The sequence below is a fragment of the Hippoglossus stenolepis genome, chromosome 15 (assembly GCF_022539355.2).
Source record: "Hippoglossus stenolepis isolate QCI-W04-F060 chromosome 15, HSTE1.2, whole genome shotgun sequence".
NCBI classification, from domain to species: domain Eukaryota; kingdom Metazoa; phylum Chordata; class Actinopteri; order Pleuronectiformes; family Pleuronectidae; genus Hippoglossus; species Hippoglossus stenolepis.
The window spans coordinates 21,584,070-21,600,249 of record NC_061497.1 but is presented as its reverse complement, the minus strand read 5'-3'; the positions used below and the strand labels follow the sequence as shown (position 1 = coordinate 21,600,249).

Here is a 16,180-nt window from a genome sequence, read left to right as displayed (position 1 = left end):
CCGTGCCGGGCTTGACGCCTGTGTTTTCTGTTCCCCGGGGCCACAATGTTTTCAACGGGACTCAACTTACTCCTCTCCGGACTCTCCATGGCCGCTTGATCCGGCCCCGACCGCCGCGTCTCCGCGTTAACGCTTCCTCCGGACGTCCACGCAAACTTTTTCCCTCCCCCCCAGATAAACTCTCGTCCTCCGGGTGGTTTTTATGTCAAGGACCGAGGATGCAGCCCCCACCGAGAAAGGTGAGTTTTCTCCCGCTGTAGCCTCCGAAGCTAACGGCCAACTGCTGCATATTTAACGGCTGGAAGTGTTCGCTTTGTTGCCGCTCCGCCGGCTCCAACGACCCACTTGCGTGGTTTTTTTTTTTGTTATCCCCCGCAAAACATCCACCACCGCGTTTTCCCGGGAGGTTTCACCCGCTCCCGCTGTTTCCCCCGGAGCCAGGGAGCCTGTTGGGGGAAAAACTCCCCCATGTGCCTGAATGTTTTTTGGGGGAGAAAAGCTCCCGTTAACGTGCACCCCCGGTTCCCCCAGCGAACCTCCTGCCAAACGTCAGTCAAAAATACGCGAGTTTTAACAGCGGCCTGCGTTTAAAAAGTGCGCAAGAATTCTCAAGTTCTCCGCACTTTTTGCGAACTAATTTCCCCGAAGTGTTGCGTTGCATCGGCGCACAAACGCCCCACGAAGCGTCACTTGAGTCCGGGTAAATATCCCTTTAGTTCCCACTGCTCCCGCTGCCTTCCGCGCTCCGACTGTGGAAGTTAAAAAGTTACGAATTCACGCAAATGAATCGCAGTTTGCGTTTTTGACGTCGCCGATTTTTAGAGCGGTGTCACATTTATGTAACAAACATCAAAGGAAGCACATTATCTGTCATTAACGCACGTTTCCCGCTGCGGTTACTGTAAACCCGCAGATTTCTGGATGGGGTTTGGCGCGTTCGTTTCCTCGTACAATTGGGGAAAAAAGTAAGAAAAGCAGATGAAGTTTTTGCAGATTGAACATTTTATAGTTGGAATAAATAGTTTGACGTGTTTTAATTAGGAAAAGAAATAAACGCAGAAGCACAAATCTCAGCAGAGTCTGGTCCTGTGTGAAAAAATGCTGCTGTGGGATCATATTTCAATAACATGGCTCTGCAGCTCAGAAAGTGGACGTTTTCTTCCACAGGACGTTCTGCAAACGGTTTGATGTTGATTACAATCAAATAAGATGTGTTTGATTATTAGTAAAGGCTTTTATGGACTGGAAGGATTGTCTGTGTTGTCCATAATGTTGTAGTTTTGGGAACATTTGGATTTTATGGAGTAGAAATACTTCAAATCTACGTTGTTTTACTGTTGGTGAGCGAAATTATTCTAAAATTGAATCCACACTTTTCTCGTGAAGTCAAAGCAGAAACTCTTTGAAGAGGTGATTCCAGCTGCAGGCGTCTTTACACAGACGTCATTTATGTCCGTTGGAATAATTTGACATTTAACTTTTTGTGTACTCTTGTACTTTATGGATTTGACATTTAAAAATTCTGGAAGTGAACTATGGAACTCACTGTTGTTAACATTTACATCTCCATTTTTAGTTGTGATTGTCTGGGTCGTAAATAAAATGAGGATGTCACAATGTGTCCCTGTTGACAGCACTGTTCATAACTCATCTGCCAATTAGAAAGTCAGGGAGGTTGAAGCTAATTTTCACTAATACTTATGGATTTATAAATAAATATTGAAGATATATATCCTTCATGAGCTGTTCACACGAGAGGATGAGTGAAGTTTTCCCATGTGGCTTCAAATATTTAATGATTCAGATCCATTGCGTCATTGTTTATTATCCTGTTCCAGCTTAATGTGGTTCTTTACTGAGTGTACAATATTTTGAACTGTTCACTATCAGGTGTCTCTCTCTGTCTGTGGAGATTAATAACTTGATAATATCTTGCTTCAGCCAATTAATATGTCTAAACACCCAGCGTATTTGCTTTAAAGTAGTTTTAAAGCAGATGTGTTGCAATCTTTTACTTTATTTCTTCTTTTTACTAAAGACTGAGTCATTATATCATCTGAGTTTCATCATCAGTGTGATGCTTTTTATTTCCTGGAATTCATCAGTTGTTTGTTCTACAAAACGTCCGAAAAACATTTCCTGAAACCCAAGAGGAGTTTGTCCAAATTATATAAAGGTCAGAAACCTACAAATCTTCAGTTTATTAAGACAAAAACAAAGTTTGGAACAAGTATATATTTGTTTTTATTAGAAGGAAAATCAATTCAAAGATAATTCAATCATCTATATAGTTTCTTATCATTTATTTGGTGAAAATTAACGTATGTTGTAATTTTAATAAAACAAAATTCTTTCTGACAAACACATGTAGCAAGACGGCTCAGCGCTTTAAAGATATCTGCTGTCATCCGAGGTTGACGTCCAACACCAGCTGCTGTAACTGCTTCTCATGTGATTGAAAGAGCAAAGTGTGAATGTTACAGGAGGTTAAATGTTCTATATGTTTCTTGTTGTTAACACAAATCTATGGAAGTATAATCTGTGCAGCCAAAGCCTCATATATCTTATTCTTCTCTGCCATCGAGCTCAACGTTTAGCCGCATCATTGCACTGAGCCTAGTATATAACTAATGTTTTGCCCAAATACTATTGCCTTCCTTTGGGTTTCAAAAATCATAATACCTAAAAATATAAATATAACAGAAATGTAGTCTCTGAAAATTGATTTAGATTTGAACTATAATCGCATCAGATTTGATGATGTGAGGATTTGATCCCTTTTCTTTCTCATGCACGACACTTAACTTCAAATCTTTGGGGGAAAACAAGACTTTTGCACGACGCTGGGCTGTGGGAAATTAAAACGGTTGTCTTTTAATTCAAACGGTTAATTTATGAGTGAAGAAAATAAATAGTAGATTGATCAATAGAGCCCTAATTAGTTTTACTATCATGCCGTCAAAGAAAAGCATCTAAACCTCACATTTAAGAATATTTAAAAATAGTTTGCAATGAATGTTTTAGCTTAATTTCAGCTGAGATGATTTAACTTTAATTTGGCTCATGATTGAAATGAAAGGAAAGAAAACACTGCCAGTCGTCGGTAATGAGACCTGGTCACTGCACTTCATAATTTATCTAACGGCCAATTAGAATCCCACAGAGGCTGATTCTCACCTGGCCAGAGCTGCTGTGTGATAATGAGTGCAGCTCGTTTTCACCAACACCAGTTGTGAGCTCAGCTGAATCAACACTGGCCTCCGGAGTCATCGGTTTACCTGTGGGGAATAGTTTGTCAAACGGCCGTGTGGTTTTCAAACGGGAGAAATCCCCTCGTTCTCTGTGTGTCAGCCGAAGAAAAGATGTGCAACTCTCAAAATTGATCGTATTAATTCACGTTTTCCTCCTTCTCCTTCAGGTCCGGGTCACCCAGGAGCTGAAACACACTCATGCAGAGCAGATGAGCAGATTACAGATCAAACATCAGGCAGAATGTGACCTCCTGGAAGACCTGAGGTGAGCATGCAGGGGTCAAGCTGTAGTACAAGTACACGAAGTGGATTGAAGATTATTGTGTCAACCAGATTATACAATTTTTTTAGACTGGTCTTCTCACAAGTGAAGCTCTTTATGTGAGTGAAACATGAAATTACACCACTTCCAGTAAAGCAGAATATAAATTCAAGTTGCTTTTCCAACAAGCTGTTCTCAGACATGAACATTTGCCCTTTTCAGGAACATGCAGGCGACATGACGTATAAAATCCACTGCGGAACTGTGTTTTTGTCACAGACTGTAGATAAAGATGGGCGACATGTCTCCACTTCCTCCTACTACCCACAAATGAAGCTGTAATATCCCAAATGCGAAAGCTGCAGTCTTACTCATTTGGAGTCTGTGCAGTAGCGATCAGGGGATGCAGCCTAAGCACCGAGGTCCCGTCGATTCGCACACTTGACCAATCACAAGTCAGTCTCAGCTGTCAATCATGACGTTCCACCCCAGTTTTATTCAATCAAATAACTCATTAATACCACATTTATCAGAAACATGAACACTTGAAGAAAACTTTTTGAGAAAAATGTATTTGATGTGTACTTTGACCTTTTTAGTTTGGCCCACGTCCCATCCACCAACACGGAGGAGGCAGGGTTTAGGATCTATATTGCAGCCAGCCAGTAGGTGTCGGTTGAGATGCTTTGGTCTCATGTTCAGCGAGCGGTCATTTCGTCCATGTTTAAATACAGTCGATGGTTTTGGTTGACAGCACATTGACGCCGGCGCCAGCTCTTATCTTCAGAAGCTCTGGAATCTCATTGTCTTTCCGAGTCGACGTCTTCGTCAGCGTCTTCTACTCGTATGGCTCCTCTTTTTCATCCTGACATTTTTTATACTTCCAGTTTCACGTCAAACTCGTGCTTGCAGGAAAGGCTCCTGAAAATCGCTCTTCAGAAGTCAGAACAGTTTTATTTAGTAGTTGACATTTTTCTGTGATTGATCTTGAGCCCCTCATCATTTGTCCCAATTGTCTGTGCTCTTCTGTCGTATTAAATTTAGGCTTTTAATGTTAAAGCATCTTACGGCAGTGGATTAAAGGGTTAGACTTGTTTATGCACACACTCAATTAAAGCCAGACAGTTAGTGTTATACGCCTACCATTAGAGGAAGTTTGCTTTCCCACATACTTGACTTGATTTATTCTGCACTATCTCTCCGTGGCCCTTTGATTTTTTTTTTGAGTGAGTAAATATTTCTTCTTGGTCTCGTATCCAAGTCGTTGAGACGGGATGTTCCACAATCTAAAATATGGCTAATAGCTGCTAAAAGTCTTTAAATTGGAGGGTCAGGCAGAGTAGATAGTGGCCCTTGAGACACGCAGACAGCTGCAACACTGTGTTGAGATGCATTCTACAGGTTGAAACGCCAAAGGTTGTGGCTGTGTATTCAGCCTTAGTGTTGGGTTGAGTGGACAGCCCTCTGGCTCCCCACTTCCTGTTTGTGGCTGGTGGCAGCTCTGAACCTCCAAACAGCTGGAAGTTAAGGTCACAGAGAGCTGCCAGATGTTCTGACGGCCCTGAGATCACTCGTCGTGGGAGGCTCGGCAGCGTAACTCTGCCAGACACTATGTTCGACGTGCCTGGTCACAATCCGCCAGGGTCACTCCCCCAGATCGAGAAATGATTCAGCAAACTGGAAATGGCATCTGGTCGTCAGCAAAAGCTCCATTTGGGGAAAATGACAGGAAGCGAGAGCGGGGGGGCTGGTGAAAGAGGAACCTTTGGAAATGTGGAGGAAAGGAAGGGAGTGAAGGAAGAAAGGGAAGCTCCCAGGAAGTACGCCAGATTGTTTCGAGTCAGGGTGGAGCATGGCAGTCAAGTCTCAACATGTTTAATGACTTAATGATGATTTGGCTGCAGTCTAGTTTTTTCCCAGGGCACTGACCTCTTTTCTTTTCTTAGGCTTTTGTGTAAATTTAACTTGCAAAGCCATTTAGCTCGTTCCTGCTACTGTAAATCAAGCCTGCGACGGTTAAACACCATAATAAAAACAATATGTTCTGACATGCCTCACATTTCTCAGCACGTTCTATATGTATTTATGAAACCAGCCAAACATTTTCAGCTATTTTAAAACTCTCTCAGCTGCATTTTTGTCGGTCTGTTAGGATCAAGAAGGGCTTCTTTATAAACTCACAAGCTTTCAGAGGAAAATCCATCGTCGACGAGGCAGTAAAAGCAAATCCCTCGGCTGCTGCTGCTGCCTCAGTAAAACTAACAAAAATGAGACTAAATGATTTGGTCCTCAGCTAAAAACTGCGTTATTAGAAATATCCATGTTAATCATCACAGTAAAGGGCAAGTGAGAGGAAATGGTAGAATATAAATATATAAAATAATATATAGCTTAATTTCTAGATAGTGGGAGGAAGTGGAGACCATCTTTATTTGCAGTTTATGGTTCTGACTCATTGAGCAAACTATTCCACAGTCTCTTTTTTGCATAATCGATGAGGGAATGCAGTCATCAGAGCTATGGGGGAGTTGTCACTGCCATCTTTGAGTAATGAAGCACTTCAGCACGGAGAAACCATCACCAAATATCTTTCTGGTAGCTTGCATAGTTTTTGAGATACTAAAGTTGCATCATGTTTCCTGCTTCGCTCATTGCACATAGGAAACCATTCAAAAAACAAAAAGGAAATCAACCATTACACATATACAAGCGTGAAGGATCAGCAGTGTATCACAAAAAAATATGGTAGAAAATTGGAAAATAAAGATTTGGATAACTTGCAGGTTTGGGCAAACAAAGAAAAGTCTTAGCTTCATCTCTTAACCACCACGATAAATTGGCATCTAGTGTGTGTATAATGTTTTGTCCTAATATAGATATTTTGGTTATAGTCTCGTCATTTACTGTCATTTGAGGTTTTGCTATTGTTCATACTCACGTTCCCTTTTTTCCTTTTCTTCAGGAGTTTCAGCCAAAAGAGGGCAGCTGTAGAGAGAGACTACGCCCAGGTAAGTGATTCTGAACTCGCTGGTCTTTTCTCACAGTGTGAGTGTTGTTTGTTAACAACATCACTGCGCTGCCTTGTCATTTGTGTTTCTAAAAATACAGTTATTCTTTTTACGATATTGTCCAAAGACACCATATGACCGAGGGGGGGTTTAGGATGTGGGCCTAAAGAAAACCCTTAGTTCTCTTGTGGCCAGATAACTCGTGAGTGGGAACCAGCCACAGAGACAAACACCACAACAGAGAGAGAGTGATCCGCCGGCTTTGCTTCCTCCTCGCTGTGTTGTTTTTACCCGCAGCTTCCTGGAGACGTCAATCGGTCGTCTGAAAATCCTCCGCTCCTCCTGGGCTCTGTTCAGGTTTTGCAGCCGTGTGTGGAATGTCCACCTCCGGTGTGAGGAGAGGGGGCACGTCTGTAGTTATCCAACGAGCCACCTCACGTCTGCTTGCACATGTTCCTTTGGGCTTTGTTATTCATACATGAATAACAGTTATGCATAGCTATGTTTTCAATTTGACACGAGTCTGGTCTGTTTTGGTTCCTGAAAGCTGGTTTGAAATCCATGTGGAGCTGCTGTCAGCATCGTGACCGTAAGCCCCGAGCCAAAAGTGCAGTTTATTGAGAGTTAGATGGATCATGACCATGGACCGTTTGTAAAGATGGACGATGTGACAGCTCCCCAAAGATTTTTGATTGCCACCTCGTTATTTTCCCTCGAAGATGGTTTCTGTCAGTGTAGCTAGTTATCATCATACTGATGTCTGTCCAAGTGTTCATTTTCCCTGTAAGTTTGATTTAATTAGTTATTTAATGCTATAAAAAGTGGGTGAAATGTCCTGATTGACAGCTGAGACTCACTGAACCACTGACTCACAAGTGGTTGAGTGCTACTGTGCAGACTCCGGCTTATTAGGGATGTTTTTGATTTATTTCTGGATGCTGGGAGGAAGTGAAGAGGAGTCGTCTCTGATCATGACCAAGAGTTTAACATACGTGGACCTATAGCCTTAAAGATGAAGTTGAAGCAGAATTCAGACCGGAGGATTTCAACTGTTCAAAAAACAGTTTTACTGAATATTTGGTCCGGTAAAGGTTTGGAAAGTTGAGCCAGAGTTGACGGTGGAGCGGTGCAGGCGGAGGAAGCAGGAGCATCAGCTTGGCAGGAAAACAGACGAGGTGGCAGGCGGACAAGATTAAATGATGCTCAGGAAGGTATGAAAGAAAAACAAAACCACAACTTGAGTTTCGCGGTAGTGTTACTGCTGCTTTGGCAAACAGGATGATCAGACAGGGACTGAAGTGTAGAGCCGGCGGCGGGAGCTGATTAGTGGAGGTGCACTGGTGAATTGGCAGCAGGAGAGGACTGATTGTCCAGATACACATTCACACTCAGCCTGTTTATTTAAAAGTGTATTAAAATTGAACGAACAGCACAAATGCCAAGTGTGAGGCCGATAAAATAAACAGTTCTCAAGAACCACAGATGGATAGAGATTTCTGGAGTTGTTAGATGTTTTATTGCTGGTCTTTTATTAATGAAACACACAGGAGGTCAACCACACATCTTAAATTTACAGCAGCCAGTCAAAGTCTTGATAGATCATAAAGCTTTTCACTCATTAGGAGAAACTAATCATAAACACTGACGTCTGACTCTCGCTGTTGAAAATCTCTGATAACGATTTGTACCTTATTTATGATTCTCGTCCGGCTCCATGTAATCGTGTCACCTTGCATGAAAGATTAACATTGTCTCAGAAGGACGGAGAAGCAGACGTACGACACTAAACTCACACGAGAGAACCCCCGTGAAAGCAATTATATCATTGATCCAGAAGAATAATGCATCCGTAATTATTCCCATCAGTCGAGCACCTTTTTTTTTGCAGCACACTCCCTTGTAGACTAATTCCTGATTGGCTACATTGTCTATTTCAAATTGTTAACATGTGTCCGGCAGCTGTATCATCACTGTAGTTATCAGCTGGTTCATAGGCTGACAAGGAAGAGAAGACTTTTGAAGTTGTATGAAAGTGTTCTAGCGGCTCTCGGAGGGTGTAAAGGGCCGTTTTCTCAATTTGTGACAGTTGATTAATGAGAAATTAATCATTAGATTAATTAGTAATCAAAATAATTGTTGGTTGCTTCACTGAAATGGAAGAAAATCGTCTTAACTACATGCCTTGTTAGCTTGAATGGCGCTGTGTGTGTCTGAGTCGTGCTGGCTGCTAGTTACGGGATCAATTAGACACCCGCTGTCTCGGCTCCTCTGTGGATCTCCTGTGCTCCACGACCAGGGATGATTACAAAGGCCCAAGGTCCAACCCCTCCGCTCTAATCAAATTACTAATCAGAATTTATTCCTGCTGTTTGCATTGCCCTTGTTAATCGGTATTTACTCTTAAATAAATTCTAAATTTGCATTTAAAATTCAAGTTGTGGACATTCACTTTGTAAAATCTTCCAAGACTGTTAAACTAATGTGTGTATAATGAGCATTAATGGTTCTTAAAGGTTACTTTAGCCAAATAATTATTAAGACAGATCCTTGGGACCCCACAAGGTTTCTAAACCAAGTTGCTGTCAATTCACAGAGAGCTCAGATCTAGAAGAGGAGAGCTGCTGTTAACAAGTGTGACTGATAGAAGCATCTAACTCATAGAGGGGTTTCTCAGTTAGATATTAGATTAGTGGAAGAGGGATAAACATTTGGATGTAGGCAGTTAGAAGCCAGACGAGTCCCCTCGCCACCAGCTTAATTAGTCATAGAAACCTTATTAGAATAATATTCCTTCGGGCTATAGACTGTGACCCTTTAAACAGAGAGCTGGACCAGCCACCCCTGTACTGGGGCAATACTGGGATCCAACAGCTGCCAATGGTTGAATCAAAGTGGGTCAGAGTGTCTCTGGAACACTTCGTTCCCTCTCGTAACGACCCCCTCCTCTTCCTTTTTTTAAACATCTCTTTTCTTTACGCGCCTTTTTCTGGGTCTCTTACACCTGCAAGCTGCTTCAGCCATTAGCCGATTGCTATTCAAATCACACAGTGTTGATAAAATGTCCTCCTCTGTGCCGCTCTTCCTCTGCCGTCCTCGCATCCCTCCTCCACCTCCCCTTGTCCCCGTCTCACTATTCAGGCGCGTCCGCTATGCTAGCTCAGTTTGGCGATTCCCCCCCCTCACCAAGCTCCACAATGGCCGGGTTTGTAGCAGCTTTGAAGCTCTGGCACCAAGATCACCACGACCAACGAGTTCAGCAGAACAGGGTTGTCTTTTCACTGTGGACAGAGGAAGGATAGATGGACTAATTTCCTTCACGGCTCCTTGTTGGGGCATATCGAACTAATCGGGGGGGGCAAAAGGTACAAATAATATGTGGGGTGTTGATCTTCTATCTGGAACGACAAGTGAACCAAAACTTTTCCTACATATTTAATCTCTCGGAAATGGACTTAAAGAACTTACCGAACCCGACCCAAGCCCGATGCAGTTAATGCACACGGCTGCACACGCGTGGTTACTGCTTCTTATCAGAATCTCCAAATAACCCAAACCCCCAATCTGCATATCCTAGGACTGGGAGGAATCTGGGCTACTCGGACAAAACCCAAGCAGACACGATGAGAAGATGCAAACTCCACACATGGTACACAACTTCAAGTTCAGCAGGAGAGTGAGGCAGCCCTCACTGTAAACACTGTGCCGACACTAAGCCAACACCCGTCACTTCCTGTTAAATGTCCGGTTTAATCTGTAACACCAGTGTTGTCACAAGTTTATAACCCGGTGGTGATATTTCCACACACGGTGGTGTCCCTCGCTCCTCTCTCTCTCTAAGCCCAGCAGCCTCAGTGCTTTCTGTCGGGGAGAGGAGCTACCTCTGACTTTTTAACTTTGCAGAACTTTTACATTCACAAAAAACTATGTAAGAGGAAAGAACAACTGAAAATTATCCTTTAAATCGAGCCAGTTGGTTGTTTCTTGTAAACAAAGTCTTGTAACCTAGCAACATCTATATTTATATCAGACAAACTTGTAAGCCACTCCCATTTGCATCACCTGGACATTACTAAAAAGACGTCCACCATAAGTACATTTCTTTCACACCAGACATATCATCCTTTTTTTTTTGTTCTCCTGCTATTTGCTCTGTCTGTCTATTTCAATTCTTCAAAGGTTAACCTCACTGCTGGCAGAGGTGGAGCAACCTAATATATCTCCCAGGGTGAATGTGGTAGAACTGAAGTACATTTTTCTTCCAAAAAAGAGCCGACATCAGCATAAAGCTCAGCGAGCGAGCAAAGCCTCTAAAGTAAGCTGTGGCTAACAGGTGAACGAGGCCATGCAGCACTGAATCGCACTGAGAGGCCGATTGACTGAAGAAAGAAAACGCTTTTTAATGTGTGGTTTTTAAATTAGTTTGGTGTGTTGGATCAGGAATCTGTTATTTCTACCCTGTGTGTTGAGAAAAGAATAAAATGCGTCTCCTCGTGCTTCTGTCTCCGTGATCCTGCTGCCCCGGTGGTTTATGTGACAAGGTCACGAGGGGTCACAGTCTCCTTGAGCACGTCCCTTTGTGAAGATGAGACACAGGAAATGTGTGTTGGTGTCAAAGGTGAAAGGTCGTCACCGCTTAGGTCTGTTTCCTCTTCTCTTCCAGGCGCTGCAGAAACTGGCAAATCAGTATCTGAAGAGGGAATGGCCCGACAGTCTGACCGGGGAACAGGATGACCACAGGTAAAGTCAACAAACAGAACGGTTGGAACTCTCTCAATTTTAATATTTTCTCGGAGGTACATGACATCTCCCTCAAATCGAATATTTATTTTAGGAAGGAAAGAAAGAAAACTATTACATCCATTTTATCTTGAGTTTTTACTGTTGTTCAGGCAAAAATAGGAAATGAAATGTCTCTGTGTCAGAATTTTAAGAAGTAAAAGCATGAGTTTTGAGCTGTATGAAACAACCAGTATGTTTTTGTGTTTGGTTTAGGAACATGTATTGTGTGTGGAGGGCCTATTTGGAGGGCACAGTGCAGGTCACCCAGTCCAGAATCAGCACCTGTGACAACTACAAAGTCCAGGTTGCCGATCCGGCCAAGACGGCCAGACTGCAGAAGGAGCAGCAGCTGAGGAAGGTAATGAAGGTCAAGCCTGTGACTCTGCTCAGGTTTCACTTGTTTGTTTCCTTTTTATTCACACAAACACACGCACAGCTCCACCGATGTAATCCAGAGAGAAGTTGGTCTGAATCTAATGTGGACATGACAGTTTCTGAAACAGGATTCTGACATTGTTTTGGAAATTATGATTCAGTTCCCTTGAAAACATTTGCAACTCTTTACAGACCCCTGGCTTCAGATGCTTGGTGGAGGACAGATGTCCCCGATCTGAGCCCAGCGTCTGACTGGGACAAAGTTTGTTTCTGTGCTTAGCGTCCAGAAAACCCAACCACAAACCTGTCAGTACACTCAAGTGGACAAGCTGTAGAACGACGACAGCATCTTTACAAACATTTCTGTACTTCAGATACATTTCATTTATCAGTTGACTTGTATGCTGATACCAATATATCAGCTTGGCCTGAACTGCACTTGTGTAACACAGTGATTTGTTCGTATATTACCTGTGTATCAGCTGCCAATCTCAAGCACTGATAAAATCCTTATTTTATGATCCTGACATTGTCGGAGAAATCCACATAAACTCAGATTAAGGACAAAACTCTGACCCACTCCTCAGGGTCAGCAGATTTTTAAAAAAAAACTGCTAACACGTCTGAATGAGCTGTAAACGTGCATTTATGATTGCATGGCACACAAATTCTAAATAACTGCACCTAAAAATGTCCTGTTGATATTGGAACTGCAACCAGAGTTGTAACGGAGCAACTGGAACGTGGCGTTACACTTTCTAATGAAGGTCATAATGATAATTATTATCTATAGTTGTTGTGTCAGCAGCAGCAGACATGTTCATGTTCTTTGTCCCCTGTTCAGTGTCACTTCCAGCGGAACCTTCCTGTGTGTAATTCTGATAAACAGCAATAAACGATATGTCAGTTGAGGGCAGAAGTCACAGCAGTTGTTCTCATCATTAATGATCAGCCGACGATGTGTGATTCTGAACCCTGTGCGTCTGGAGGTGAAGCCTGTTCCCTGATCACGAGGTCTGAGGCCACCTCCACCCGGCGCCGCTCTCTGGTTTCTGCTGGACACGTTCCGCTGCCTTCAGCCCACAAAGCTGCTCTTGTTCACCCTCACATTTCAGGAGATGCCATCATGGCTCCTGTATAACACATGACGTGACGTGCACCCCACGTGCTGTGGATATGATCAAGAGCTTTTTGCATATTTCCATTGTAGGAAATTTTAATTTGCATACATCTCTCTCCCTTATTTTGTTGTCCTGTGTCTCCAACCTTCCCTCCTCAGTGCATTGAACAGCTGACGGTGGTCCAAGCCGAGCTGCAGGATTCCGTGAAGGAGCTGACGAAGAGCAGGAAGAAATATCAGGAGAATGAGACGATGGCACAGGCTGTGAGAGAGAAGGCAGAGCTGGACGCCAAGTACGACCCAGATTACTCAAAATGTGCATGCGGAAGTGTGACATTTTTTTGATTTGTCTCTCGGATATTTTGATAAAAGGGATTTTAGAAATATACTGCATTGAGAAGTAATACTAATTATGTCTTAATTCAAAATGCTGCGTTTGTTTTGAAGAACTTTTCAAAATGCAAAAATATTCAGTTTAATATATTAGGAGATCAAGACTATTATAAGCAGCAAATGTTAATATTATGGAAGCAGAATACATAATTCATACTTGGGAAATATCAAAAGAGTTCAAACATCATTCTGTATTGACGTTCAAACACAGACGTGCGGTAACACCCAGTGACACGTACTGTTGAGGTCATGGGGACTAATTGATCGTGAATATGGTCGTTAGTTTCAACCCAAACAATCAAACAACATCCTGAGTGTAGCTGCCGGTTTCAGAGAGTTTTCTCTTCTCCCCCTCATTCTCAACACTTTGTCCTGGCACACCGTGAACAGCTGGCACTTTGACTCACCGCATTGCAGACATTTTTCTGCCCGTCAGGAAAGTTTATTATGGAGCCCGGGCCCAGTTCGCTGATGTTTTCTCTCCTGGAAAGGTTTAGTAGCTGGTTTGGCACTTCTCTTCTAAAACTACAAATACTACTCAGTGGAGTGGCCGGGCTTGTTATGTCCACACACACACACACACACACACACACACACACACACACACACACACACACACACACACACACACACACACACACACACACACACACACACACACACACACACACACACACACACACACACACACACACACACACACACACACACACACACACACACACACACACACACACACACACACACACACACACACACACACACACACACACACACACACACACACGGGTAAAAAATGTGAACTTCAAGGTGTGAGCGTCTCAAACTTTTAAGTGTCTGTAGAATTTAACGCTGCTGTGACTGGAGGTCATTAAGGGCAAGGAGGTTAAATCTGATTTGTGCATTTTATTTACTCAAGGACACATTATTATGTTTAGATTCAGGTTGATAAGTTTGATTAGTGTTATTACTTGAAAAGTTTAACCACTTCCAGCGTGTGGAGGAAATGTCAGCCTGGCTTTGTGAGGGGGCGTGTCAGACCAGCAGCATTATGCAAATGTAGGGAATGACATGATCCTGTCTACTGACGGGGTTTTTCCTTTATCACAGACTTTACACTGTTTATCTGTGCAGAACATTCATATTTACAAAAAAGGAAATAGGAAGGAATCTCTGAAAAGACATCATATGTCTCCTTTAAAAAATATTTATGTGCATAGAACAGTTTTTATACTTATCCTGGTTGTGTGCTGCGAGCTGTAAGTGCTGTCATGTCGATAAAAGCATCTTCATAACACTTAATGTGACCTAGTTGCTGAAAATCTGTGTTTATAAGCAGCAGGTCAGTAATCAGACTACTGTGAACTATTTGGTTTTGGAAGCTTGTTCTTCACATTTTAACTGTAGTTGTGATAGACGCTGCTTTTGTTTTCTTTTATTTGCCTGTGAGATGAAGACTGAGAGAGCAGCGGTTTTCCCTCACCGAACAAAAGTCAATGAGTTTAACACACAGCCCCTCGTTCAGCAGTGGAAACAGACTTAATGTATGTAGACGTCCAGACGCTCCTTTCTGCCGGTGTCAGTTTGACTGTATCTTAGGTTGGAGTTATTTTAGAAGCGAGAAGGTATCACTCCACGTGCTGATCTCCCCTTTCATCCAGCTGCTCCGATACCGTCCCTGTGGAAAGTCTTTGTCCTTCACATGTAAACATACAATTAACTCAGTAACCTACAGATACATGACCAAGACATCGAGACGAGGATTTACCTTAAATCTGCATGGTCGATATTGTTCATTCTTTTTAAATAACTCTTCCATTTTACTTAGCAAAAAGGGTTTTGATTAGTTATATTCATTTCAGTATTTAGTTGCAACAAGAAAAAGAAACAAATTCTCAAACACGAGTCAATGATTTAAAAAAATTACTAAAACAATCAATCATCAAAATCGTTACTGGTTATAACGAGGGTTTCCTCCCTGTTGTCCCCACGTGCAGCCTATTATATTCATAATATTTTGATTAAGTTTAATGGGAGGTAAATAGGAAACGTCACAAAAACTGGAACAGAAAGAAAACCAAGTTAGAACAGAAAATAAATCTGCTGCAAAATAATTGCAAACAAACTCAGTTACAGATTTATTATAAACACATTTTTTGAGAATTAACAATCGTTACGTTTATTAACAGGAGTAAAAGTTGAGTTTTTTCCTTTTAACTTTTATATTAGGTTTCTTTAATCCCCATACGTTGAGCACAGAAACCAGGTTTTTCCGTTTAAATGATGTTGGAGTAATTCAGCTGTGAACTTAAATCAAAGCCCACGTCAACCTGCTGCTTTTTGTTGCTTCTTACTTGTCATTTTGTTTGGTGATCATCTTTTTTCACCCTGGCTACTTTCGTGTTCTTTTAACAGAACTGTTTATGATACTTTAAGTCGTCTATGAACAGCAAAGCTTCTTCATTTTAGTCTCCCTCAGTTTGGAGAATTTTTCCACTCTCTGTCGACCTGATTAAATTATAACATGAACAGGAGTCATTCCTCCATTTGCTGCTCATATGCAAAACTCCAGCTGAAAAGAAAAATTACACTGTTCACTGAAATCGAGGAATGTCAGTCATGGTCTTTTGTCTCCTCTTCTGTTCAGGTCAAAGTTAAGTCTTTTCCAGTCCAGGTCCAGTCTGCAGAGAGCGAGCGTTAAGGTACGAGATCTTTACATCCAACAGTCTGCTGCACATTTTGCTGCTGCACTCAGCCAACAGTGTGAACGTATGTGTTCCAGCTCAAAGCCAAGAGGAGTGAGTGCAACTCCAAAGCCACCCATGCCAGGAACGACTACCTTCTCACTCTAGCAGCCGCTAATGTTCACCAGCAGCGCTACTACGACACAGACCTCATGGACTGCATCAAGGTGAGGACCTGCTCTCAGAGTCGGCTGCTGGAGGGTGGAACAAAGATGTACACTTCTGAACCTTAAACTTGTCTGTGTCTG

At 42.4% G+C, this 16,180-nt stretch overlaps 1 protein-coding gene across 1 annotated transcript in view; it reads left to right on the top strand.

Annotated features, from left to right (window-relative positions):
• The window catches only part of LOC118121804 (F-BAR and double SH3 domains protein 2), a 29,804-nt gene continuing 13,624 nt past the window's right edge, over positions 1–16,180 (top strand). The window contains exons 1-8 of the mRNA XM_035177977.2: positions 1–239; positions 3,419–3,516; positions 6,476–6,521; positions 11,182–11,258; positions 11,514–11,658; positions 12,955–13,088; positions 15,836–15,890; positions 15,971–16,099. Of these exons, the coding sequence (XP_035033868.2) occupies positions 219–239; positions 3,419–3,516; positions 6,476–6,521; positions 11,182–11,258; positions 11,514–11,658; positions 12,955–13,088; positions 15,836–15,890; positions 15,971–16,099 (705 nt within the window). The 5' untranslated portion in view covers positions 1–218. The remainder of the gene's footprint in view (positions 240–3,418; positions 3,517–6,475; positions 6,522–11,181; positions 11,259–11,513; positions 11,659–12,954; positions 13,089–15,835; positions 15,891–15,970; positions 16,100–16,180) is intronic.